Source organism: Balaenoptera physalus (genome assembly GCF_965194825.1).
Source record: "Balaenoptera physalus genome assembly, chromosome: 4".
NCBI classification, from domain to species: Eukaryota; Metazoa; Chordata; class Mammalia; order Artiodactyla; family Balaenopteridae; genus Balaenoptera; species Balaenoptera physalus.
Genome location: NC_138891.1, coordinates 79,249,313 through 79,275,325, shown reverse-complemented (window position 1 = coordinate 79,275,325; position 26,013 = coordinate 79,249,313). Strand labels below are relative to the sequence as shown.

The following is a 26,013-nucleotide window of genomic DNA, read 5'->3' as shown; positions in this document are numbered from 1 at the left end:
TTAGAGCTCAGAATTTTAATGACTTTAAAATTAGGAAAAACTGTGATGAAGTTGTAAACTCTGCTTGTATTTAGTATATATAGTGAGTACTCACTTTGTTATTAAAAAAAAGACTAAAATCCCTAAGTTTTCTTGTTAATACTGAAAATTAAAGACAACCATTTTTATATTTATGAGGTAACATACATATTATTTATAAGCTAAATAAGTTTACTATGTAAAAAGCATAAAGAGAAATATGCCATTTATTTTTATAAGATATTTGATTGAATAAAATTACTACAGCATTCTCATCATTCATCTATCACCTCACTTTCTAATTGATTTATTTTTTTAATATCTCCTTTCTAATTTGATTACCTAAACTTGCTGCAATTTCTTCATCTTGGCTGTTCTAGATTCTGGTATGATATCACTTCCTTTCACTTTAGACTATTTTTCTCTCTTTTTCTGCCTGCTGCTGATGCTGGTGTTCTGGCATGTTCCAAAGACAACTTTTGCATGCGTGGCCTGTCTAACTTTTATCCTGATTTAACGAAACGGATCCGTACTTCCTATCAGAGTAAGTTCTATAAAGGTTAGGCAAATAGCTTTTTTTTAAAGTCATAATGCTTGAGTTAAATCCATGTATCTGTGCTCAGTAATGTGTTTTTAAAAACACATTCAGCATGCATGCAAATTTTTGTTTTGTTATGGAAATGCAACCTAATAATTTTAATAAAAATTATATAAATATTTCAAATAGTTATATCATATACCCATTTACCCATATTCATTGTTTCAGTGTTTATTTCAAACCATGTGTACCATGTGCTATTAGTCCAAGAGCCATTGTCTTTTGTTTTGAGGAGGAAGAGCCATGGTGTCCTTGTAAATAATAAACCTGATATTCTAGCATCAATAATAATTGAATGCTTATTTTGGAAACCTTATGCCTTTGGCCATTTTATAAAATTATTGTAACCAAGGACACAATACTTGCTTTTTCTAATGTAATTAGATTTCTTAGGGGTAGCATTTCTGATGCTTTTCATTAAAATAGAATATACAAACACACATTTCTATAGTGATTTTAGGAAACAAACACTGTGAAACTGGGGAATTAAGGTCACAAATAAAAGTCACTAATATTAACATTTACCATGGTAGCAAATGCAAATCTGAAGATGGTGTGTCAGATATTCTATTAAATGGTGCAGAAAGAGTGGGGAGTGAGGGTATGATTGGAGGTGCACATGATACTAGTGATATTATGGGTAAATATTTATTGACATGAGAAGATGTATATAATATGTTAATCAATATGTTTGTTTAAAAAGAACTTTACTTAATACATATAAGACGATCTCATATTAGTATAAAATATATATATGGACACATACATGTTTGTTGCTTGTATCCTGAATTTCTTCAGACCTCACCTCACCAGCTTGTACATACTTAATGGAATTACATCACTTATAAAAACCTAAAATTTTGTGTTCCATTAGCTACAGGAAGTCAGTACCTGTGAAAGCCTTAAAATTTTTCTGGGGTGTAGAGGGTGACTTATTTTTGCTCGGAACTATTCTCTAGTTTTCTACTCTGAGCACCCCCTTTTTGAGTGCTTCCCACTGCCTCTACTCCTGGTGCCTTGTGATAGAACACATATCTGTGTTGGCTTCTGCTGTTACTAAAACAGAAACTTATTAGGTATTATGATAACATTTCTTGACACCTGAAAATTATACGAAATTTTAGTTTCCATAATTAAAATTTCCATAAAAGTTGTATTGGAACAGAGCCAAACTCATTCATTTACATATTGTTTCTGGCTGCTTCTAAACTACAATGGCAGAGTTGAGTAGTTGCAACAGAAACCATATGGCCCCTAGAGAATGGACTTGAGGGTATGGGGAGGGGGAAGGGTAAGCTGGGACAAAGTGAGAGAGTGGCATGGACATATATACACTACCAAACGTAAAATAGCTAGCTAGTGGGAAGCAACCACATAGCACAGGGAGATCAGCTCTTGCTTTGTGACTACCTAGAGGAGTGGGATAGGGAGAGTGGGAGGGAGGGAGATGCAAGAGGGAAGAGATATGGGGACATATGTATATGTATAACTGATTCACTTTGTTATAAAGCAGAAACTGACACACCATTGTAAAGCAATTATACTCTAATAAAGATGTTAAAAAAAAAAATTGCCCACCTGAAAAAAAAAAAAAGAAAGAAACCATATGGCCCATGAGACCTAAATATTTACTGTCTTGCTCCTCACATAAATTTGCTGACCTCTCCCCTATACTATTCTTCGTTACCCATCCCCTACCACCTAAACGGTATCAGCCAAAACCTTTCCTGAAAATAGTTTCCAGGTGGTTTAACACACATACTCAGACTTCAGAATCCTAGTTTAGCCTTCTCAAGGTAGAATCCCCCTACTGTGTGTGTGTGTGAGAATGCATCCATCTGTACAGATAGAAAAAGTTTCTGGAACATGAGATTGTAGATTTTATAAATTTCTTTTAATGTATTTTATGGTATTTCTATAATAAACACGTAATGCTTTTATAGTAAAAAGAAGTTGGATACTGAGGATAAGAAGCAGGCTCTTAGTTAATCTGAATTCTACAATATCAACCATGATATTAAGGTTAAAGGTCATTACTTCAATAATCTTATGTTGCCTTCAGAATAAAAAAGCCAAGATTTTAAACCTTCATTCAGGGTACTCTAAAATATAATTCTTATCTGCATCTTCAAATGAATTTTCTACTACTCCTATAAAAACACTCCTCTTAAGCCAGTGTATGTATCTTACTACACTTATAATTTGCTTATAAGTGAAACTCTCCTGGCAACTCTCTGGAAACTTTCCTTAGATTTCACTCCCTATAGTAAACCTTTCCTGCTGCCATTAGAGCCCTTTGCACCAATTCCTTAATTTAAATGTCTATAGTGCCTACAGGTGTACAGGCTTCTACACAGTAGTGTCTGAACCATTTAATTGGTATTTAGATTTGTTTGTATTTTTATGCATATGCTCTACCTTTATAAATGCATGATAAGAACCTGAAGACCATATCTAAAATTGTTATTATCCTCTACACCCAGCACAAGTATGAGCTGAGCAAGTCGATGATGGTACTGAGATAGATAGAGCATGACAGGAGACTCTTTTTGCTCACATGAATAGCCAGCGGACTTTTCAAATTTGATAAATGAGAGTAGACATGGCTTCTGGGTTCACGGGAATTTTGCAAAAGAAATCATAGTTTCTTCTAAACAAAGAATTAAAGTGTCAAGACAGACAGGAGTAAAATCAAGTCCTCAGAAGGCCATAAAAGATGTTCTGTGTCTTCCACAGGACTATGATTGATTTGTGGATGCAAAGAAATGCTTTGGAAAGAGCAAGAGACATAGGGTGAGAAGGTTTATATCAAGTTCTGCCTTTTCTTCTTATTGACTACTCATTACATTTATAATCTTAAGCAAGTCATTTAACTGCTCTGAGTTTCTTTTTTCTCATATATAAAGTAAAAATCATAATCCCTACTTTCCCCTTAGAGACTTTTGGAACTTTTCAAGATTAGTGTTTGTAATTGCACTTCTATAAATATTAGACATTATTATTATTATAATAGAAGATGAAACCACGTCACAGGTTAAATAACCTTTCCAGAATACAACAAATCTATGGAAGAATTTAGGGCTAACATCCAGTCAGCTGCCTCATCACCTAGTGCTCTTTCTACTTGTTATAATGACAAATTCTGCTAGTTAAAAATTGATAATATACCATTTGAAACAAAGGAGGTTTGAAAGGTATGCTTAAGGTAGAACATTGTCAGAAAAGGTGCTTATGCATCAATTTCTAGTTATGCATTGGGGAATCCTTTGGAGAGTTTCCATCCTATCTACAGACATTTTCTCTCTTTCACTGCATAGTTTGTTCAGAGTGTGGGGAGTCATAACAGATCCTGGAAACACAAATCAGAAACATAAAGAAAAATTGAAAGAAAAGGGGAAAATAAAACTAGCAAAGAGAGGCAAATAAACATTTTCAAAAATGAATGGAGCGGGCTTCCCTGGTGGCGCAGTGGTTAAGAATCTGCCTGCCAATGCAGGGGATACAGGTTCGAGCCCTGGTCCGGGAAGATCTCACATGCCACGGAGCAACTAAACCCGTGAGCCACAACTACTGAGCCCACATGCCACAACTGAAGCCCATGAGCCTAGAGCCCATGCTCCACAACAAGAGAAGCCACCGTGATGAGAAGCCTGGGCACCGCAACGAAGAGTAGCCCCCACTTGCCGCAACCAGAGAAAGCCTGCGCGCAGCAACAAAGACCCAACGCAGCCAAAAATAAATAAATAAAATAAATTTATTTTTAAAAAAATGAATGGAGAAAGTCAAGAATGGAGGAGGAGTAAAACAAAGAGTAAGAGGAATGCCTCAAGGAATGAAAACTGGCAAAAATTATGGTAAACAATAAATGGGAAAAGTCCATTTATTTAAAAAATATTTTATTAAGCATCTTCTGTGTGAACATTTTTTAGGCAGTAGATATATAATGATGAATGAAATAATTATAGTCTCTTCCCTCAATTTATAAGAGAAAATATATAAAGAAATTCATAGATAATACAATTATAGTTGAAAAAAGGAAGCAATCCTATGAAAGAAAAAAATTAGACGTGGAAAAGTTGGACCTATTTTTGAGAGTGTTGTTAGGGAAGGGCCTATCTGAGTGGGAAATATTTAAGTGAATCCTTACAAGATAAGAAGGAATCAGACAAAGCTTTGAACTTACACTTCTGACCAAGGTAGAGTAACAGGGACAAGATTTAACATCCTGCCTCAAATAAACAGAAACAGCCATAATAAATGAAGCTGTGCTTTTTAAGATATGGGACATCAGACAATGAAGAACAGTAATTTCTGACAGATAAACAAAAGAAGTGAACCCTATAACCATACCTCTTTACTGCCCTGAGAGAGTTTCTAGACTGCAGCAAAGGGAGAAGGGGAAACCCAAGAGGAAACCAGTCAACTCCTTATGCTGAGAAGATGGAGATGAGAAACTGGGGAAATCAAAGCAGCTACAGCTCCTAAAGAGAGGATCCCAGAGAGCTACAGTTTCCTCCTCCAACAGATCAACACATACGTATGATGTAGCTACCCAGGGATAGGTAAAGAACCATCTGAAAGGATTAAAGGAAATGGTACCCAACACTCAAACAAAGGGAATAGTGCCTATTTTTTCCCACCAGGCAGACTAAAAAAAAAAAAAAAATATATATATATATATATATATATATATATATATAATTCACATCCGCTTCTAATTAACATTGTACTGGGGATTCTAGCCAGTGTAGTCAGGCAAGAAAAAGAAATAAAAGTTATCCAGATTGGAAAAGAAGTTAAATCATCATTTTTTCATAGACAACATGATCATCTATGAAGAAAATCTAATGAAGTCTACGAAAGAGCTACTAGAACTAGTAAGTGAGTTTAACAAAGTACAGGATATAAGGTCAGTATACAAAAATCAATTTTATTTCTGTCAACCTGCAACACTTAGCCATAAATTAAACAACAGGTGTGAAAGACCCATGCATTGAAAACCAGAAAACATTTCTGAGAGAAGTTAAAGAAGACCTTAAAAAATGAAAAATTACATGTCTCAATATTATTAAGATATCAGTTCTCTCCCAATTGATCCATAGTTCAATACAATCCCAATAAACATCCAGCAGACTTTTTAATAGAAATTGACAAACTGATTCTAAAGTCCATATAGATATGCAAAGGATTTAGAGTAGCCAAAACAGCTTTTAAAAAAGAACAATCTTGGAGAACCAACACTACCTAATTTCAAGACTTTTTTAAAAATTAGTGTGTTATTGAGTCAGGTTGGTATTGGTCCAAAGACAAATATGTCAATGGAACTCAACAGACTCTAGAAATACATCTACACATATATGGACAACCGATTTTTTACAAAGGTGCAAAGGTAGTTAAGCAGAGAAAGCATAGTCTTTTCTACAAATGATATTTAAACAATTGAATGTCCTTTTGTAAAAAAAATAACTTTGATCCATACTTTGTACTATATTTTTAACAGTTAACTTACAATGGATCATAAGCTTTAATATAAAACCTAAAACCATAAATCTAGGAAGAAAGGAGAAAAATTTTGTTACCTTAGGTTAGGCAAAAGTGTTTTAGATAATATCCAATGACATGCTCCATAAAAGAACAAACGTATGGATAAATTGGATTTTTTCAAAAGTAATAATTTCTGCTCTTTAAAAGACACTGTTTTGAGAGAGAAAAGTTAAGCCATGGACTAGGAGAAAATATTTGCAAAGCATATATCTGATAAAGGACTTGTATCTAGAATACATTTTTTAATTTCTCAGAACTCAATAATGAGCAAGCAACCCAATAAAAATATAGGCCAAAGATTTGAATAAATAATTCACAAATGAAAATATAGTGATAAAAATAAGCATATGAAAAGAAACTCAAAAACATTCATTATTAAGAAAATAAAAGTACAATGAGATATAATAATACATCTATTATCATGACTATAATTTAAAAGACTGATCATACCAAGTACTGGCAAGAATGTAGAAGAAATAGAATCTCTTACACACTACTGGTGGGGATGTACAATGGTATAACCATTTGGCAGATTCTAAAGATTTAAACATACACTTATAATATGACCTAGCCACTTTACATCTAGTTATTTACCCTAGATAAATGAAAGCATATATCCATACAAAGACATTCATAGCAGCCAAAAATTCAAATATCTTTAGTAATCAAAAACTAAAACAACTAAAGTCTCCGTCGAAAACTAAATGAATAAAGAAATCTCGTATGTTTGTTCAATGATTTACTACGCAGTAATAAAAAGGTATGCACTATTGATATGTGCTATACCATGGATGAATCTCAAAATAATGAGTCTTACATTGAGTTAGAGAAACCAGACAAAAAAGGGCAGATACTGTATGATTCCATTTATATAAAATTCTAGGAAATGAAAACTAATGCAGAGTGACAGAAAGCAGACCCATGGTTGCATGGGGATGGGGAAGGGGCTGATATGGAGAGGGCTGGAAGACAGGGTTACAAAAGGACACAAAGAAACTCTTGGATACATTTATTATCTTGATTGTAGAGATGGTTTCACAAGGGTATACATATTTCAAGATTTATCAAACTAAATACTTTATAAATATGTCAGTTGAACCTCAAAGAGTTATTTTTTAAAAGAGAACTAGGCACATGAAGGGCAGGGAGCAGTGTATTCCAGGCAGAATGAACAGCTTATAATGAAGGTTCTAAGGTGGTTAAGGACTTTAACTATCTTCTAGAAATAGAAGGTCAAGGAGGCTTGGGGTGTAGTGATTGAGAGGGAAAGTGGGTTAAGATTTTGATGTCTAGATGAGCAGGGACAAGATCATACAAACTTTTAAAGCAATTATAAGAAATTCTGTTTTGAGCAAGAAAATGATATGCTTTGATTTATATCTTAAAAATGTTATCCACACTGCTGAATGAAGAAAATATTGTGGGGCCAAAAAGAATGAAAGCCAGCATACCAGTTGGGAGGCCAATATTATACTCCAGGCCGGAAATGAAGGTAGCTTTGGCCAGGGTGATAGCACTGTTGTGGAGGAAAGAGATAGGTGCAAGAATCACTTACAGAGCTACTAATTATAATTCAATTTGGGAGATCAGAAAGTGGAATCAAAGATTATTTCCAAATTTGGGCTTGAGCCAATGACTGTCATGATATTATTTACAAAGATGAAGAAGCTAGGGTTGGGGCACAGTATGTTGGTAGGGAATAGAGTTCGGTTTTAGACATGTTAAATTTTGGTGTGTATTGTTTATCCAAGTGAAGACGATAAGTGGACAGGTAAACAAATCTGAATATCAGGGCTGTAATTTAGTATGTAATGGCATGGGAATAAAGTTATGTAGGCATGGAGGGAGCAGAAGAAGGGAAGAGGGGGCTTGTGGATAAAGAAACAGGAATTTCAACATTTAATTTCCAAAGGAAGATAAGTAGCTGGCAGAGAGGACTTGCCAGAGAGAAGAGGAGAAATGAGGAGACTATTGCAGAAGCCAAATTAAAGGGGAGTGTTTCAAGAAGTGGTCAGCCACATCAAATGCTACAGATAGGATAAGTAGGGTAAGCTTAGAAAAGGGTCTAGTGGGTGTTGTGCTGTGAAGGTTATTAGTGACTCTCTAAAAAGTAGTTTTGGAAAAATATTGGGATAGAAGCCACAATTATATTAGACTAAGGAGTGGCAAGTGAGGAAACAGCACAAGTAAATAACTCTTTTGAGATGTTTGGTTATGAAGGGGTGCCAAAAAATAGGTCAGTACCTGCATTGGAATAAAGTGTTAAAAGAAGGATTTTTTCCATTTTAGGTAAAGAGCATATTTTAAAGTTGATGTGAATATTGAATGATCCGTAGAGAAAGAGAGATTGGTGGTAGGGGACAGAGGAAATAATAACTAAAGAAGCAAAATCCTTCAGAAAGTTAAGGGAGAGGAAATCAGAGCATATGTACAAAGATTAGTATTTAACAGGAAGTTTTCTCTATTGTAATAGAGAGGTACATAAAAGAAAAGGAGAAAGCTACAGAATCAGAGGGATAAGTTACAAAATGTATGATTTGGTTGAGAAATGAAACAAGTGATTTTTACATCTCTGTTTTTCAGTTCTGTATTTTAATAGGTTTCCTTTCTTTTTGAAATCAGTTTTACAGTGTTTTCTTACTCCAAACTTTGTATTGAAAAGCACACTGACCTGTAATTAGTAGGTAAAATATAAGGTTCCATCTTTGAATTCTAAAAAAATGAACAAAGAAACTAAAAATAGGGGAGGTATTACTTAGTAATATATGTGAGTTTTCTAGAGTTTAGTTTAACAGTAATTTCAATGTGACTCGAACAAATAAAACAGCTAATATAACTTAGGGCAGTGGTTCTCAACCCGGCATGATTTTGTCCCCCAGAGGATATTTGGCAATGTCTGGAAACATTTTTTGTTGTCACAACTGGGGGGAGGAGTGCTCTACTGGCATCTAGTGGGTAGAAGCCATAGATGCTGATAAACATCCTACAATATATCACCCCACAACAAAAAATTTATCTGGCTAAAATGTCAATCAAATTTGAAAGCATTGAGACCAGAGAAGTTTATATGGTAAATGGTAATTTGGTAAGAACATTCCCAAAGTGTAGACTATTTATATATGTGAAGACATTTGAACACTGGGTATTAGTCTCCTAAAGAATATTGGTATTTTATTTAACATTCACAAGTTGCTACTTCAAATACGATATTGATTAAATTATCCAGTAAGACACATTATAGGTATATATTCTTGGAAATCTTTAAATAAATGTTGATATAATTCATTGCACCCAAGGGGGTTTTGTCTTCTGATATTCAATTATTTATTTACCATAAAATATCTCTATCTGATCTTAACCGGGATTTACTATTTTCTAATGAATCACTATACAAATCTTCCAAATTTAGTTGTCAATTTGCTTTACTTTATCCATATATCAGACATAACTTTCTCTACATAATCTTTGGGAAATCTCACCATTGAGTGTTCAATATATTATGAGGAAAAGCACAATTATTTGGCATTACCCTGAGCACTTCAGTGAATACCTACTAGTGTCAGTAATGGATTAACCAGTTTACCTGGTTTCCATTCCTTTGTTCCACATGCCTTCAATACAGCTTTAACAGTATTTCCAAGAGAGTAGATTTAAGTGTAGGGGCTTTCCATTTCCAGATAGGACGTTGAAAGATATAAAAATTCTTCATCCCTATGGTAACAATGACGACAACAATAATAATAAAATCCTGTGATAATAACAATGATAAAATTATACTTTTCTACCGAGGCTTCTGAAGAGTGGTGGATTCAAAGAAGCCTTGATTAACTGAATTCCAGAGAGATAAGAACCATTCATAGATAAGCAGAAAACTGCAGCTGCTTTTATACCTGGGGCAAGTGACTGAGCTGGACACAGGTCAGGAAAGGAATGGGCCTTTTATAGATGGACAGACTGCAAAGAATAGGAACAACTATAGGTTTAATGACTATCTGGACTGAACTTTTGAGTGGGAATCTGAAATAGCTCTAAACACAAAATTATTCAGTTTGGCAATTCTCTGCCAACTAACCCCACCACTCTCAGAATTTTTCTGAGAGTGGCAGCAAATAAGAAAGCACAGAGAATTTATGCAGTCTCAAAGTGCTTGCATTCAGGGGTTATTATAGAATTTGACCCAAGCTGAATTAAACTATCTGAAACTGCATCTCAACCCTCTTTCTGCACAAATCCTGGGAAAATTAGGAATCAGCCCCTTGAGGAAGGGTTAGGGAAGTTTGAGTGTTGGATTGAGGAGCAAAGAGATTTTGAAGGGAAACCTAATCTAATTAAAGCTGCAGACCAGCCCTAGTTCAATTCAGTACTGTGTAGAATCTGATTGATTAGCACTTCACTTGAGTTGTCTAAGGACAAAAATTGGTAAGGCTGTAAAAAACTTAAGCAACTCTCTTAACCAAATTGGCCTGACATAAATAGACACCTACATCACACACTAATGAAAATGTGCATTTTTTTCATTAGATGTGGAATATTCACAAATATAGACTGAGTCATGAAACAATAAAGAATTAAAATCAAGCAGAGTAAGTTCTCTGATCATAAAAGAAATTAAATTAGAAATCAGTAACAGAAATATGTCTTAAAATTCCCAAATATTTGAAAATTAAGAATAGCTCATGTCTCTTAAAAAAGAAATCACAAGGGAATTTTAAAAATATTTTTAACTTAGTGAAAGTGTAAGCACAAAATATCAAAATTTGTGATATTGAGATGTTACTAAGGTAGTGCCTAATGGAAAATTTAGAACATTAGAAGCTTAAATTAGAAAAAAGAAAGATCTCAGATCAGTAATCTAATAGCTCTACTAATATCAGACAAAATAGATTTTAAATAAAAAAATTTCACTAAAGAGGGACAATTTAAAATGATAAAATGGTCAATATATCAAAAAGATATAACAATTATAAATATATGCACCTGACAACAGAGCTACAAAGTACATGAAGCAATATCTGACAGAATCAAAGGGATAAATAGACAATTTGACAATAATTATTGGTAATTTTAATACTCCACTTTTAAATATAATACGAGAACTAGGCAGAAGACCAAAGAGGAAGTAGAAGACTTGAAAAATGCCATGTATAAGACCTGTACACTCAAATCTACAGAAAGAAAATGTTTATACATTATTTAAATGGAGGAGATACCATCTTTATGGGTTGGAAGACTCAATATTTTTAAGATATTTATTCTACCAAATTATCTATAGATTTATCACAACTCAATAATAATCTAGCATATCTTTTTTATAGAAATTGACAAACTGATTTTAAAATGTATGTAGAAATGCAAAGAATCTAGAATAACTAAAACACTTTTGCAAAAGAACAAAGTTGGAAGATTTCACTTCCTGATTACAGGATGTAATATAAACCTGCATTAATTAGATAGTGTGGTAGTCAAAAAAAAAAAAAAAAAAAAAGACAAATAGACCAATGATTACAGAATAGAGAATCCAGAAATTGACCCACACATACATGGTCAATTTATTTTTGACTAAGGCACTAACACAAATCAATGAGGAAGGAAAATCTTTTTAACAAATAATCATGAACAACTGGGCAAATAGATAGGGGGAAAATGGACCTTAATCCCTACCTCACACCATAATCAAAATTAACTTGAGCTGATTTATAGTACTGTAAATGAAAGCTAAAAATTAAAAAAGTTTCTTGAGAAAACAAAGAGTGATATTTTCATTACCATGGGGTAGGCAATGATTACTTATACAGGAATCAAAAAAAAATTCAAAATAAAAGAAAAAAATCAATAAATTGCCCTTAAGGTAAATTAATCTTTTGCTCATCAAAAGACATCTTATTGTCACCAAGAAAATGGAAAGATAAGTCACAAATGGAGGAAAATATTCACAATACCTACTTCCAACAAAAGACTCTTAAGCAAAATATGTAAAGAATTCTATTGAAGATTTGGCACTACTCAGTTCTGTAACCTTAAATAGTTTAAACTCTCCGAACTTACAGTTTCTTATTTATAAAACGTAAGGGTTGGGATAGAGTGTGACAATGGACATTTTCTAAAATTCTATGATTTTTTGAACCTACAGCAAGTTTATTGGTACAAATTATATAAAGAAGGGGGTGGTGGAAAGGAATATGAATAAAGATGGTTTGGGTAATTTACAATGGCTCTTAAGTACCCCTGGGTATGGGGATTTACATCAAAGTAGAAACTCTGAATATTTATTTACAAAGAAAAAATATGAAACTCTCCAATAAGGGTAGGAAAACCCTAAGGATATTTTGTGAATACCACAGGAATGCAGACTGGCAGATAGTGGGAATTACAAAATGTTTATTAATCTATTGTGCCTATCCTTATATTTTTCAGGAAAGTGACAATAGAATATAAGAAATATTAGAAATGAGAAAAATATAGTGCTTATTATAAGAAGGAATTTGATACCATTGAACAAATCATTGAGTATTTACTATACAATACTGCATTTTTATAAATAGGTATAATATTCAAAATTTGTTATACCTCCTTGCAGGTCTTTTAAAAAGCCAATAACCGTTTCTCTTGGAAGTGGAAGATTTGATTAGATCTTTTTAAAAACCCCTTCTACTTCATGTTTTTCTTGGTCTATTTTCAGATGAAACTACATCATTTACTAAAATAGTTACTTCATATGAAAAAATAAGAAAAGGAATTTTATATCTTTCCACCATCATATTCAATTACCCTTTATATATCAGTTAGTTATTGCTTATTTTTTCCTATGTCATTGTTAAAATTTTCCAAAATACTTGTCATAACATAAGCATAGATAAGTTCTCACAGGGGAAAAATAAAACCTTTTAAAACTTCTAGGAATTAATAAGAATTATCTACAAAATTTTAGCAAATTTTCTCATTTTTTGTCATTTCATTTTCAGGTTTAACTGAGCTGAATGACAGTCCAGTTCCCCTGGAACTTGAGCGTTGCAAGTCTCCCACTCCAGGTAAACATGAGTGGTATTTTTCAATCTTCTGAAGATTACTTCACTGCAGTAATCTACTGCTTTATCTTCATAATTCTTGAGAAATTCATAATTTTGGTAATTAGGTGTAATTTCATTTTGAAATTTAACCATAAGCAAATTCTATTCCAAAATAAAATAGAAATAAATGTCTTAAAATATTTATTGCTTCCCAAAAAATTAAGATCAGAGGTATGAGTGTAATACTTTTAAAGACATTTTAAAGGAAGTTATTTTGCAGATATATTAATAATGATAAGTAAAAATTATAATATTATACAGAAACTCTCTCATAGCTAGAGCTGAATTAGTGGGAAATATATACTGTAGGTGCAGTAACATGTGAAACCATCCCTCTGGATCATAGTTTTGAAACATGTATATTCATTGGCAAAAGAAAAATGATAATATATGTTGTGAGCCCATTATATTAAAAATATGAGTATAAAGGTTCTTAGGAATAAGTTTTTAAGGTCTGTGAAAAAAAAGGGTATAGTACAAATTGTTGGGTGTTAGCATTGTGAATAATTTGCTTTTAAAAAATTTTTTATTTACCTGATTTTTCTATAATATACACATAGTAATGTGTAAATTTTTAAGCACCAAAAAATTAGGTATATCTTTGACATTGAATTGTAGATCTGTTTTCAGAGAGTATCAAAAAATTATTTTTTTATTTAAATTATTTTATTTAAATATTTTATTTTTAACTTCATGCAAATTTATAAACATTTAGTTATCTCTTTATAAAGCAATGAATTTTGACTTTTAGAAATTCAGCTGGAATTGTGACAGTCTTCAATCTACTTCCTTAAGAGTTGTTAGATGTTTATTGTTATTCTTCAGGAATGTAGGCTGAATAGAATCTAGTTGTGTCCTGTGTAAATTTCTGTTTTAATCATATCCATTTAATCCTTATTTTACTGCTTACATGTTAATCATGGTCTCATACATTTACCCTTTCTTTTGCATTCCCATTGGCACCATCCTAATATAGGTATTTATTACACCATACCTAGAATATTACAAAATTATTCTAACAGGTGTCTCTATTTTCCATCTCTCTCTCTTAGAATTCATTTTGCATATCATGTTGCAAAATTAATCTCCTTAAAATATTACTTTGATATTTTCCCGTGTCAGAAATCTTCAATTAAAATATAATTTAATATCCTATATCAAATTCAATTAATTTTACCTCACTTTAAATTCTCATCCATAATCTGAATTTGAATAGTAATACATTTATTAGGTTCTAATATCAAAAAGAAATGGAATAAAAAAAATTTCCCTCCCTTCCTTCCCCATACATTGTTTCTACTCTCTTGAAAAAATAAACATTATTGGTAGTTTCTTGTTTATCCTTCCAGGCAATTTGTGTTTGTAAACAAACCAAAAAGAAACAGACTTTTGCCTTCTGTTTTGTACAAAAGTAGTATATTATGCACTTCGTTGTACTTTGCTTGTTTCACTTTACAGTGTATCTTGCTTTCCATTTCATTACCTAAAGTATTTTCTTATTCTTATTTACATTTATATGATATTGAATTACATGTGTGTACTATAATTTATTTAATCATTTTACCAATTAAAGGACACTTAGTTTAGTACCAGTCTATTGCTATGTCAAACAATGCCACAGTGACTAACCTAGGTACATTCCTCACTTTAAATGTGTGCAGATATATCTATCAGATAAATTCCTAAAATTGAAGTTGCTGGGGCAAAGAGTATACACCTGTTTAATCTTTATAGATATTCCCCAACTGCTCTTCTTGGGGTTTGCAACAGTTCTCTCTCCTTCTAGCAATAACATGAAAATATTGGTTATCAAATTTTTTTATCTTTGCAAGTCTATTTGGTAAAAAGAATATGTCAATGCAGTTTCAATTTACCTCTCACATATTATAAGTGATGTTGAACACCCTTTTATATATTTAAGAGTTCTTTAAATATTTTTTGTAAATTATCTATTCATATACTTTGCCCATTTTCTATAGGGTTGTTCATTCTTTTTAAATTAATTAGTCCTCTTCATAAGTTAAGAAGATTTTCCCTTTATGACATGAGATCCAAATATTTTTCTCAATTTTAACTTTTAACTTTGCTTGTGGTATATCTTGCCTTAGAGCAGTTTTTTTCTAATCATTGATCTTTTCTTTTAAGGACTTCTTATGCCCAACAATTTAAATACTATTGGTTATCTACTTTTTAACATTTTAGTAGAATTCCCCTGTCATTTACCCTTTATAGTTACTTATCTTGTATATTTGTACTTTCTCTGAAAAGAAAATTTTTTTCATTATGGAACATTTCTAAAAATATACAATACATATATGAAAAGATTGAGAGCCTTTCTTTAATTAGGGTAACTAAGTTGATCTATTTTGCTGTTTAAACCCAAACAGTGGTTTTATTGGTTTTTTTTTAATTTGTCTTTTAGCTTACTGATTTCTGCTTTATCTTTATTAATCTCCTCTGTTTTCCTTCATTTTACTTTTTCCTTTTTCACCTTTTTGTGGTAGATGCTTAATTCATTTATATTTATTCTTTCTTACATATTGATAAAATAAGGCTAAATTTCTCTTTGAACTCTGTTTTAACATGTAATAGCTTTTGATATATTATGATTGCATTAAGAGTATTTTCTATATAGTAAACAGTTAGTTTGTTTATATTTCTTTGACCCAAGAGTTATTTAATGTAAATGTGTGGCATTAGGTAGCCATAAGTTTTACCTTATTAATCATGTTATTTAAGTCTCTCATGTCATTACTTAATATTTTGATTACTTGACTTGTCAAAGATGGGGAAAAGGTGAATTAAAATATTGTATTAATCATGTGTTTCTGTCTATTTTTCCTTGTATCTGCTGTTTATTTTTTAAAATATTCATGTGTAAATATTCGAAGATATATCTACAAAAAAATACATTCTTTACCATTAATCACCATTGTTCATTTCATATTGTGTCCTTCACCTGAATTCACCTTGTTTGCTATTAATACCACAACTCTTGCTTTTTTTTTTTTTTACAACTCTTGCTTTTATTTTTAATTTCTTTTTGTATTCCTTGGCCTTACCTCTTTTGAGGTAAACTTTTTTTAAACTGAGGTGCAATATGTAAACCTCAAAGTGCATAACTGTTAACAGTTCAGGTAGACTAGTTTTTACAAATGAATACACCAAGTAAACTTACCCAGATCAAGATTTGGAATGTTACTAGAACCCCAGACACGTCCCTTATGCCCCTCTCAGCCACTAACCCCCACAAAGTTACCTGCTATTCTGACTTTTATCATCATAGATTAGTTTTGTGGGTTTTGGACTCTCAGATGAATGGAATCATTCAGTATTTACTTTTATTTTTTGCTTATTTTGTTCATTATGTGTATGATATTCATCTATGTTGAATGATTTTTATTGATGTGTAAATGTTCCATTATATGAATATATCTCAGTTTATTTATGCAGTTTATTATTGCTGAACATTTAGGTGGTTTTCAGTTGGGGGCTATTATAAGTAAAGCTGTTATGACCAATCTTGTCTAATTTTTAATACAAATATAACTCATTTCTGTGTTACATGTATCTGGGAGTGAGTTTTGAGGTCATAGGGTATGCGTATGTTCAGCTGTTCAGCTTCAGGAAATACTACCAAGTTTTCTAAAGTGGTTGCACCAATTTTACTTCCATTAACGGTGTATAAAAGTTCTATTTGTTCCACATACTTGCCGATTTTCTTTTTTCAGTTTCAGTCATTCTGGAGTGTATATAGTGCTGTCTTGTTGTAGAATTAAATTGCAATGCATATCCCTGATGTCTAATGATTTTGATGAACTTTTACATTTATTGACTATTTTTAATATCCTTTTATAAGATATTCAAGTATTTTACTCATTGTTATTATGTTGCCAACTTTCTTTGATATATAAGAAATTCTGCGTATGTATGTAGATAGGTAGATACATACATACAAAGAAGTACTTTTGTTGGATGTATATAGTGCAAAATATCTTTTCCCATCCTGTGCCTTGCCTTTTACTCTCTTAAAGGTGGTCTTTTGATGAGCAGAAGTTTTTAATGCTAATGTTATTCAATTGATCAATACTTTCTTTCATTGTTAGTGCTTTATGTGCTTTGTTTTATTTTTAAGAAAATCTTTGCCCATCCCAAGTTCATAAAACTATTTCCCTATCTTCTAGGAGGCTTACTGTTTTACCTTCACTTTTAAGTTCAAGTTCCATTTGAAATGTACTTCTGTGTCTAATGTGAGGAAAGAGTCAAGGTTTATTACTTTCATTTAGGTATCCAGTTGACAAGGACCATTTATGAGAAAACTATCATTTCCCCCACTACACTAAAATGGTACTTTTGCCACAAATTAGTGTACTCTACCATGTATGTGCATGTTTCTAGACTTTATGTTCTATTTCATTTGCATGTTTACCATTAATCCGATTCCACACTGTTTTAATTGCTGTAGCTTTATAGTATTGCTGGTAGTATAGGTCCTTCAATTTTGTTTTTGTAGTTCTTTTTCAAGAATGCTATAGCTATTTTAGGTCTTTTGTTTTCATATAACTTTTAGAAAAAACTAGTCAGTTTGCACCCAAACAAATATGCTTGGATAGTGATTGCAATTTCATTTCATCTGTAGATCAGTTGGTCAGAAATGACATTCAACAATGAATTTTCCACTTGGTATCTCTCCATTTATGTGTCTTCTTTACTTTCAGTAATATTTTTAGTTTTCTTTGTAGAGGTCTTACACATCTTTCATTAGCTTTATTACTCAGTATTTGATATTTTTATGTTGTAAATTTTTAAATATCTTTTTATTATTTTTTATGGCTAGAATATAAAAATAATTAATTTTTGTATATTGATCTCATGTCTGGAAAATTTGATAAACTTATTTCAGTAATTTGTCAATTCTTTTAGATTATCTATGTATCCAGTTATGCTCCCCCCTGTTAAAATGACAGTTCCATTTCTTCTTTCTAAAGGAAGAAATTAGCTAGGACCTCCAAAACAATGCTGAATAGATGTGGTGTTAGCAGATATCTTTTCTTTTTTCCAGTCTCAGGTATGAGTCTTTCAAGATTTCTGAGTTAATTACAAGGAATATCTCTGAGTAGGAGAGGTCAGAAATTAGGAAAGCCAGAAACCGATAATCATTTTATAACTCTGCATTCCTACATGGTTCTTAAACTCCCTTTTAGCCCAATAAACCACAAGTAATATAGGGTGAAGTTTAATATTTTATTAAATTAAATATTAATAGAACAATAATTCTAATTAATAGAATGACTATTAAATATTTCCTTTAGGATGATGAGAGAGACAAGAGTAGGGATTGGGAGCTGAAAGGGTCCCAGTAAGCCAGCCAGAATGCTGATGTTCTCAGCTTCCAGGATAACAATCATTTCATATTACTCATTCACCCAACTATTTAACAAGTAATTTACAATATCTACAGTTAGAGTGATACTATGATATCCACTGAGAATAAACTAATGAACAAAATTAACATACCCCATGCCAAATGGAACTGACAGTCTATCTGCAGAAACCAACATTAAAGCAATAGGTATACAAATTGTTATTATTTTTCCTTTAAGCTGTGTAACCATTTTTCACTCACCAGGTAAGCTTGTGCAGTTTGTGCACTGCATAAACATGCATCCCAAGGGGGTGAGCAGAAGCTAACATGAGCCCCAGCTCCACTTACCTGGAACAGAACTGCAGTCCCCTAAATGAAGCAGCCCCTTTATCTTTGGCCCAAGAAACTAACCAAGCCTTCAACTGTAGAGTTATGTCTGCCCACAAGGTGTGCATTTTTCTAATTTGTCCTACTTGAAGGTTTGCCTTTAAAAATCATTTTCCCAGTTTAACATCATTTTCTAGGTTAGCATTAGGTCCTAGTACTGCTGCTACCTATGCAGCTATTCATCTTCATGATTCTCACTGTCCACAATATACAATAGACTTATAATGCTACCAAATTCAAGTGAAGACTAGGGTGATAGAAATATTTATCCTTAAAAATATCTTTATTAAAAATATCACAGAAACTAATGTCACAAAATACTAAAAAAGAAGTAATCAACTCTGTTGTTCTCAAACCTGAGTTAGAACTAGGTCTCATAGCCTAGTTTGAATGCTGCTTCTGTGTGATTCTACATGTCTAGAACCCCATCACATCCTCCAAAGAAGAATGCTTCTTGCTTCCAAAGAGTCCTCTGTTGAGGCAGTACCAAAATACTCAGGTAAAGGCACAAAACAGACACCCTTCCAAATAGTTATCATGAAATTCACCTCTAAGGTAAAAATACTTGGTTTACTTGGGCTAAAAATTACATGCCAATAGTTTTTTATTCCCTTCCTTTAGGACTTGCTACCAGAACTCCCGAGGCAGCACCAGGCTTTTATAGGAATGAAATACCAGCTGTGAGACAGAGGAATCAAGTACATCACTTGCCAGGTGAAAGTGAAAATGTCTTTTATGAACAAAGAAGTTATTCATATCTCCATAATTTTCTAGACTTCACAATTTGTCTCAAAACCTTTATTCTTACTTGTTGTGCTGAAAACACAGGTCCCTCACGGTGAATGAAGACTAATTTCCCTAAAGCAATGGTTAAAACTATAGACACCAACTTCATGAGATATAAAGCAGGAATTCCTAAGGCTTTTGACATTTGCCATAGAATTTAGATAATGGTGGGTTTTTTTTTTACTGTAAACCTGGATAATTTCATCAGGCCTATAAGAAAATAATTGAGTGGCCAACAGATAATTCAGGGAAAACCTAAGAGCCAAAAAGTAGTTTTGTAAAAATTCTCCTTAACTCTTCATGATACAATTAAATATTTTCTGTGATCAGAAACAACTATGATTATCATGGAAATTCCAAAGAATCACCTCAAAGGGGCAATGCTCTCTCAAAAATAGTGAGCAGAAAAAAGGTCCTGTAAATTTTATGCAGATTCATTGAATATATGATGCTGCTCATAGGGACCAAATCAGAATCAAACACAAGTTGTACAGCTTTCTTAAATTAGGCATTCATTACAAAATAGTTGTGACTAGATTTACAACTTTAACAAGCATGAATTACCAATGTTCTAGACCCCAAGTAAAGTCAGTGACTAAGGAACCTAAAAATAATTGTAACCCACAATTTTCCAAGACAGCAGTTTCTTTTTTTTTTCCTTGTGTAATACAACACCCCTGTGATATGCCTTTTTTCTGATGAGAAAACTGAAGCTCAGAGTATTTAAATAAGTGGAGCTGGAATCCCAACTCAGTTATATTTGGTTGTAAAGCCTAAGCTTTCCCCCTGATTTTCATTAATAAATTGAGAACAAAAATATGGGAATTACAAAAAATAATTACAATTGGAATTATATGACATGCGGTCAGTGGAGACAAGATGGTGGAGTAGAAGGATGTGAGCACACCTCTTCTTACAAAAACACCAAAATAATAACTGCTGAACAGTGAACAACAAAAAATGGTGGAAAATACCAAAAAAGATCCCCTACATCCAAAGACAAAGAAGCCACAGTGAGACAGTAAGAGGGGCACAATCGTGATAAATCCCATACCTACCAGGTGGTCAATCCACAAACTGGAAAACAATTATACCACAGAAGTTCTCCCACATGAGTGAAAGTCTGTGCCCCACATCAGGCTCCCCAGCCTGGGGTTCTGGCAGTGGAAGGAAGAGCCTACAGAGAATCTGACTTTGAAGGGCAGTGGAGTTTGATCGCAGGAATTCCACAGGACTGAGGGAAACAAAAACTCCACTCTTGGAGGCACACACAAGGGCTCGTGTGCACCAGGACCAGGAAAAAAAGAAGTTGCCTCATAAAAGCCTGGGGCAGACTTACCTGCTAGTATTGGGGGTTCTCCTGTGGAGGTGGGGGGGCAGCTGTGGCTCACTGCAAGGACAAAAACTGGTGGGAACTCATTGGTGTGATCCCTCCTGGAGGCCATCATTTCCTCTCCAAGATCTGGCCCCACCCAACACCCTGTAGGCTCCAGTGCGGGGACACCTCAGGCCAAACAACCTACAGGGCAGGAACTCAGCCCTACACATCAGCCAACAGGCTACTTAAAGTCTTCTGAGCACACAGCTGCCTGTTGAACACATCCCCTGACATGGCCCTGCCCTCCAGAGGGACAAGACCCAGCTCCAGCCACCAGTGGGCAGGAAGCAGTCCCTCCCATCATGAAGCCTTCATAAGCCTCTTAGACAGCCTCATCCACCAGGGGGCAGACAACAGAAGCAAAAAGAAATACAGTGCCACAGCCTGTGGAATGGAAACCACAATCACAGAAAATAAGACAACATGAGACATCAGAGGAATATGTCCCAGATGAAGGAAGAAGATAAAACCCCAGAAGAACAACTAAATGAAGTGGAGATAGGCAATTTACCTGAAAAACAATTCAGAGTAATGATAGTAAAGATGATCCAAGATCTCAGAAAAAGAATGGAGGCACAGATCAAAAAGATACAAGATATGTTTAACAAAGACCTAGAAGAACTAAAGAACAAACAAACAAATGAACAATATGATAAGTGAAATACAAAATACACTGGAAGGAATCAATAGCAGAATAAGTGAGGCAGAAGAATGGATAAGTGAACTGGAAGACAGAATGGTGGAAATCACTGCTACAGAACAGAATAAAGAAAAAAGAATGAAAAGAAATGAAGACAGTCTAACAGTCCTCTGGGACAATATAAAATGCACCAACATTCACATTATAGGGATCCCAGAAGGAGGAGAGAGAGAGAAAGGACCTGAGAAAACATTTGAAGAGATAATAGCTGAAAACTTCCCTAACATGGGAAAAGAAACAGTCACCCAAGTCTAGGAAGCACAGAGTCCCAGGCAGGATAAACCCAAGAAGGAACATGCAGAGACACACAGTAATCAAATGGAAAAAATTAAAGACAAAGAAAAAATATTAAAAGCAACAAGAGAAAAATCAACAAATAATATACAAGGGAACTCCCATAAGGTTATTAGCTGATTTTTCAGCAGAAGTTCTGCAGGCCAGAAGGGGTTGGCAAGATACATTTAAAGTGATGAAAGGGAAGAACCTACAACCAAGAATACTCTACCCAGCAAGGTTCTCATTCAGATTTGATGGAGAAGTCAAAAGCTTTACAGACAAGCAAAAGCTAAGAGAATTCAGCACTACCAGACCAGATTTACAAAAAATGCTAAAGGAACTTCTCTAGTTGGAAAAGAAAAGGCCACAACTACAAACAAGAAAATTACAAAGGGAAAAGCTCTCTGGTAAAGGCCAACACACAGTAAAGGTAGAAAATCATCCACATACAATTATGAATTCAAAACCAGCAATTGTGAGAAGAGGAGAGTACAATGCAGGATATTGGAAATGCATTTGAAATGAAAAAATCATCAACTTAAAACAATCTTCTTTATATATAGAGTGCTACATCAAAACCTCATGGTAACCACAAATCGAAAATCTACAAAGATACACAAAAAAGAAAAAGCAATCCAAACACAACATGAAAGTTATTCATCAAATCACAAGAGAACAAAACAGGAAGAAAAAAGACCTTCAAAAACAAATCCAAAACAATTAACAAAATGGCAATAAGAATATGTATATCAATAATTACCTTAAACATAAACAGATTAAATGCCCCAACTAAAAGACAGAGTGGCTGAATGGATACAAAAACAAGACCCGTATATGTGCTCTCTACAAGAGACCCACTTCAGATCTAGGGACACATACAGCCTGAAAGTGAGGGGATGGAAAAAGGTATTCCATGCAAATGGAAATCAAAGAAAGCTGGAGTAGCAATACGCATATCAGAGAAAATAGACTTTGAAATAAAAACTGTTACAAAAGACAAAGACAGTACATAATGATCAAGGAATCAATCCAAGAAGAAGATACAATTGTAAAGATTTATGCACCCAACATAGGAGCACCTCAATATATAAGGCAAACACTAACAGCCATAAAAGGAGAAATTGACAATAACACAATAACAATGGGGGACTTTAACACCCCACTTTCCTCAATGGAAAGATCATCCAGACAGAAGATCAGTAAGGAAACACAGGCCTTAAATGACAGATTAGACCAGATGGACTTAATTGATATTTATAGACCATTCCATCCAAAAGCAAGAGAATACACATTCTTCTCAAGCGCACATGGAACATTCTGCAGAATAGATCACGTGCTGGGCCACAAAGTGAGCCTCGGAAAATTTAAGAAAATTGAAATCATATCAAGCATATTTTCCAACCACAACACTATGAGATTAGAAATCAACTACAAGAAAAAAAAAACTGTAAAAAAACACAAACACTTGGAGGATAAACAATATGCTACTAAACAACCAATGGCTTACTGAAGAAATCAAAAAGGAAATAAAAAATACCTAGAGACAAATGAAAACAAAAGCACAATGATCCAAAACCTATGGGATGCAGCAAAAGCAGTTCTAAGAGGAAAGTTTATGGAAATACGGTCTTACCACAGGAAACAAGAAAATGTCAAATAAACAAGTTAACCTTACAACTAAAGAAACTAGAGAAAGAAGAAACAACAAAACCCAAAGTAAGTAGAAGGAAAGAAATCATAAAGCTCAGAGAGGAAATAAATGAAATAGAGACAAAGAAAACAATAGCAAAGATCAATGAAACTAAAATCTGGTTCTTTGAAAAGATAAACAATATTGATAAACCTTTAGCCAGAATCATCAAGAAAAAAAGGGAGAGGGCTCAAATCAATAAAATTAGGAATGAAAAAGGAGAAGTTACAATGGACACCACAGAAATACAAAGCATCATAAGAGACTACTACAATCAACTCTATGCCAATAAAATGGACAACCTAGAAGAAATGGACAAATTCTTAGAAAGGTACAACCTTCCAAGACTGAACCAGGAAGAAATTGAAAATATGAACAGACCAATCACAATTACTGAAATTGAAACTGTGATTTAAAAACTCCCAACAAAAGTCCACAACCAGATGGCTTCACAGGCAAATTCTATCAAACATTTAGAGAAGAGGTAACACCTATCCTTCTGAAACTCTTCCAAAAAATTGCAGAGGAAGGAACACTACCAAACTCATTCTATGAGGCCACCATCACCGTGATACCAAAACCAGACAAAGATATCAAAAAAAAGAAAACTACAGGCCAATATCACTGATGAACATAGATGCAAAAATTCTCAACAAAGTACTAGCAAACCGAATCCAACAATACAATAAAAGGATCATACACCATGATCAAGTGGGATTTATCCCAGGGATGCAAGGATTCTTTAATATCTGCAAATCAATCAATGTGATACACCACATCAACAAATTGAAGAATAAAAACCATATGATTATCTCAATAGATGCAGAAAAAGCTTTTGACAAAATTCAACACCACTTTATGGTAAAAGCTCTCCAGAAAGTGGGCACATAGGGAACATACCTCAACATAATAAAGGCCATATATGACAAACCTACAGATAACATCATACTCAATGGTGAAAAGCTGAAAGCATTTCCTCTAAGATCAGGAACAAGACAAGGATGTCCACTGTTGCCACTTTTATTCAATATAGTTTTGGAAGTCCTAGCCATGGCAGTCAGAGAAGAAAAAGAAATAAAAGGAATACAAATTGGAAAAGAAGTAAAACTATCATTGTTTGCAGATGACATGATAGTATACATAGAAAATCCTAAAGATGCTACCAGAAAACTACTAGATCTCATCAATGAATTCGGTAGTTGCAGGATACAAAACTAATACACAGAAATCTGTTGCATTTCTATACACTAACAATGGAAGATCAGAAAGAGAAATTAAGGAAACAATCCCATTTACCATTGCATCAAAAAGAATAAAATAACTAGGAATAAACCTACCTAAGGAAGCAAAAGACCTGTACTCTGACAACTATAAGATGCTAATGAAAGAAATCAAAGATGACACAAACAGGATGAAAAGATATACCATGTTCTTGGATTGGAAGAATCAATACTGTCAAAATGACCATACTACAGATTCAATGCAATCCCTATCAAATTACCAATGGTATTTTTCACAGAACTAGAATTAAGAATTTCACAATTTGTATGGAGACACAAAAGACCATGAATAGCCAAAGCAATCTTGAGAAAGAAAAATGGAGCTGGAAGAATCAGGCTCCCTGACTTCAGACTATACTACAAAGCTACAGCCATCAAAACAGTATGGAACTGGCACAAAAACAGAAATATAGATCAGTGGAACAGATAGAAAGCCTAGAAATAAACCCAGCACCTATGGTCAATTAATCTATGACAAAGGAGGCAAGACTATACAATGGATAAAAGACAGTCTCTTCAATAAATTATGCTGGGAAAACTGGACAGCTACATGTACAAGAATGAAATTAGGACATTCTTTAACACCATACACAAAAATAAACTCAAAATGGATTAAAGACCTATATATAAGGCCTGATACTATATAACTCTTAGAGGAAAACAACTGAAGAACACTCTTTGACATAAATCACAGCAATATATTTTCAGTCCATCTCCTAGCATAATGGAAATAAAAACAAAAATAAGCAAATGGGAACTAATTAAACTCAAAAGCTTTTGCACAGCAAAGGAAACCATAAACAAGACGAAAAGACAACCCTCAGAATGGGAGAAAATATTTGCAAATGAAGCAACTGACAAGGGATTAATCTCCAAAATCTAAAAACAGCTCATGCAGCTCAATATCAAAAAAACAAACAGCCC

General features: G+C 33.4%; 1 protein-coding gene across 11 annotated transcripts in view; it reads left to right on the top strand.

Annotated features, from left to right (window-relative positions):
* The window catches only part of STXBP5L (syntaxin binding protein 5L), a 390,198-nt gene that overhangs the window by 299,077 nt on the left and 65,108 nt on the right, over window positions 1-26,013 (top strand). For 4 of the 11 annotated variants that reach the window (XM_082460023.1, XM_082460025.1, XM_082460022.1 and 1 more), the window contains 3 exons: window positions 491-562; window positions 13,123-13,188; window positions 19,601-19,693. In XM_082460023.1, the coding sequence (XP_082316149.1) occupies window positions 491-562; window positions 13,123-13,188; window positions 19,601-19,693 (231 nt within the window). The remainder of the gene's footprint in view (window positions 1-490; window positions 563-13,122; window positions 13,189-19,600; window positions 19,694-26,013) is intronic. The other 7 variants (XM_082460028.1, XM_082460026.1, XM_082460030.1 and 4 more) reach the window with 4 other exon arrangements.